We start from the raw sequence: 2,997 nt of genomic DNA, 5'->3' as shown, positions 1-2,997 counted from the left end.
CAAATTTAATTAAAAAAAGAAAAAATAAACAATTAAAAAACATTAAAAATAATTTCAAAAATTAACCGTGTGACAAATTTTATAAAATAATCCAAAGATTTTACCTCAGATAAGAAGTGGATAAGAGTATAAAAGCCAAAACAAGTTTTTAGATATACAGTTTGTAAAAATTCTAAAACACATAAAACTGTGACAAACTTTGAAAAAGAGTAAAAATAATAGCCTTTCCCCAAATCAACTTTAAATGTGAACAACTTTTGAAAAAAAAAAGTGAAAACAACTACAGCAGTGAACTCAAAAGCAGTGAAACCGCTGAAATGTGCTAAGTTTTGCCACACCCCCCCCAACAAACAATTTGTGCAATAACGGTAAAACTAAATCTCAGCTCCCTTCAACTTGCGAGACAAAAGCAGTCAGTATAAACAGTAAACATTTTGCCCTCATTTGCACAACTAAAAATGCTCAATATGGAGTCACCACAGATGTACGACACCGTGCAGACGCTCTCCCAGCTGGACCTCAAAAAGCAGCCACCGCCTCAACAGGCGATCATCGGCCAGATCACGCTGACGGCTATGTCCAGCGGCCAGCAGCAGCAGCAAAACAACAACGCTGCAAACAATATTAACAACAACAATCCAAACAACAACAACGGCACAGATGCCAACAACAACAATAGCAATAATGTTGGTAATTTGGCAGCTGCTGCCGCGGTTGCTGCACAACAACAACAAAACGCTGGACTGGTGGTCAAGCAACATGCGGTGCATCAAATGCAGCATGCCGCCGCCGCGCTCAACAACAACAACAATGCCTCCGCGATTAATGCGAATGTGAATAATGTGAATAATTTGCTGCAAAAACAAATGCTACAACAGTACACACAATCCGATCTGGATGAGTTGACCGCACAGGAGATCACTTTGGATCTGCAACACCTGATCGACGATCAGTTTCGCGAACAGGAGGGTTTGGGCATCTTTAGCGACATGGTCACCAGTCCGGGCGGTTTGTCGGCCACGTTGCCGCCCAACGGCATGGTTAGTGCCGCGGCCAAAGTGCTGCAACAACATCAGCTACAACAACAAACCTTACGCACACAACAACACAACTATGGACGCAGCGCATTGGCCTACATGCCGCAAGCGGTGCACTCGGGCGCAGCATACAGCAATAATTCCAGTGATGAGAACTCGTCGGTGGGCTCGGATTCGTCCACCATCAAAGAGGAACCCATCGATCCGGAATATCGCCGTCATCTGCAAGAAACCAATGCGAATAATGCAGCAGCCGCCGCTTTCATAACAAATGGTGGCGCCAACGGGCTCTACAATCCGTATCAGACGGCGGCAAACAATGGCCCGGTGGGCAATAACGGTGGCATGAGCAATGGCGTCGGCGGCGGTGCGCCCAACTTCACCAATCTGACCTCAGCCAACGTGTTGGCACATCACTCTGTGAATTTACCGCATTTGGCGGCCGGCGCACACCTACTCAAACACCACAACAAACAGCTACACCATCAACGCAAATCTTCGCTAAAACATGTCGATAAGGGCAGCGAAGAGTATCGTCGGCGTCGCGAACGCAACAACATAGCAGTGCGTAAGTCGCGCGAGAAGGCCAAGGTGCGCTCACGCGAAGTGGAGGAGCGCGTCAAGACGTTGCTCAAGGAGAAGGAGGCGCTGCTGCGTCAACTGCAGGAGATGACCAACGAAATCCAGTTACACAAACAGATTTACATGCAGTTGATGAATCATGCGAATCCGGAAGTGAGTCGCGTGTGCCGCAGTTTCCTCAACACCAACGATCATGGGCTTTAGAAGCGTTTACAGGACAATGGCGCACGCGAAGCTGCCAGCAAACAGCTAGAGAGCGGCGTACGTGCGTTCGCGTGCGTGATCTTCGTAATATATGTAAATAAGTGTGTGTGTGTGTGGTAGTAGCTCGCATGAATCTTTGTATGTGTGTGTGCTGCGTGTGTTAGTTAAATTTTCGAGCAGCAAACCTTATCGCTGTGTGCTTATGAAATATTAAATAAATTATAGTTAAGTTCTATGTTTTTATACAAAGCTCTGCAAAGTGTATGTAAATTGTAATGTAAATAGTTTAAAGCGAGAGTCGAAATAGAGGCATTCCTCGACAACCTGAATATGTAATAATATTTCTATGTGTATTTAAATTTATATTTGTAACGCAATACTTTTTTTAATATTTTAATATATGTATGTAACTTATTTGATATAATCTAAAGTTTGTAAAGAATATTTTTTCAAATATTTCAGCAGCAGCAGGAACATCAGCGAGAAAGAGAGCATAGTTTATGAGATTTTTGCAAATATTTATAAAATCGAGTATGTTTTGTTATGGGACTGACTAGTTATTAGGTGATTTTTTTATTTTTTTCAAAAGTCGATTTATGTTCGAAATTATAGCCGCTTTCTTAATAGAAATTTTTAACATCCACTATGTCTTATTAAGTTAAAGGCGTCTTCCCAAAAAATTTTTTCGAAATTCCTTCCCCTTAAAGATTTCTTTCGAATTTCAAAACCGTTTTCTAGTAATGGCCGTCTTCCTGAAAAGATTTGTTTAAATTCCAATTGTTTTCGAAGTTAGAGCTGTCTACATGAAATGATTTTTCAAAAATTCAACAGTTTTCGAAGTTTCAGTCGTCCTCTTAAAGTTTTTTTTGCATAACTTAAACAGTTTTCTATGTTATGTTCTTTTTACTAATAACATTTTTAAATATTTTAACTATTTTCGAAGTTTTAGTCATCTTCTTAAAAGTATTTTTCGAAATTCGAACTGTTTTCGAAGTTATATCCGTTTATATTAATTTTTTTTTCTAAATTAAAATTTTTTTCAAAGTTATAGCATATCCGTCTATATTAAGTGTTGTTTTTTTTTTCTAAATTAAAATTTTTTTCAAAGTTATAGCAGTATCGCTAAGAGGATTTTTCGAATTTTAAACTGCTTTCGAAATTATAGTTATTTTCA

At 39.8% G+C, this 2,997-nt stretch overlaps 1 protein-coding gene across 1 annotated transcript; it reads left to right on the top strand.

Moving 5' to 3' along the window:
• The first annotated feature begins 25 nt into the window (after window positions 1-25).
• On the top strand, window positions 26-2,723 carry LOC108975089 (CCAAT/enhancer-binding protein). Its single transcript, XM_018943358.1, has one exon. It carries the CDS (start codon window positions 459-461, stop codon window positions 1,821-1,823), a length of 1,365 nt encoding a protein of 454 aa, XP_018798903.1. The 5' UTR covers window positions 26-458; the 3' UTR covers window positions 1,824-2,723.
• Window positions 2,724-2,997: the final 274 nt, after the last annotated feature.

The sequence above is a fragment of the Bactrocera latifrons genome, unplaced genomic scaffold (genome assembly GCF_001853355.1).
Source record: "Bactrocera latifrons isolate USDA-ARS-PBARC rearing strain unplaced genomic scaffold, ASM185335v1 scaffold_61, whole genome shotgun sequence".
Classification (NCBI taxonomy): domain Eukaryota; kingdom Metazoa; phylum Arthropoda; class Insecta; order Diptera; family Tephritidae; genus Bactrocera; species Bactrocera latifrons.
This window is presented reverse-complemented; position numbering and strand designations above follow the sequence as displayed.

Excerpts from the sequence above, each read along its gene's own strand:
- LOC108975089 (XM_018943358.1), top strand. The coding sequence starts at position 459 with ATGCTCAATATGGAGTCACCACAGATGTACGACACCGTGCAGACGCTC.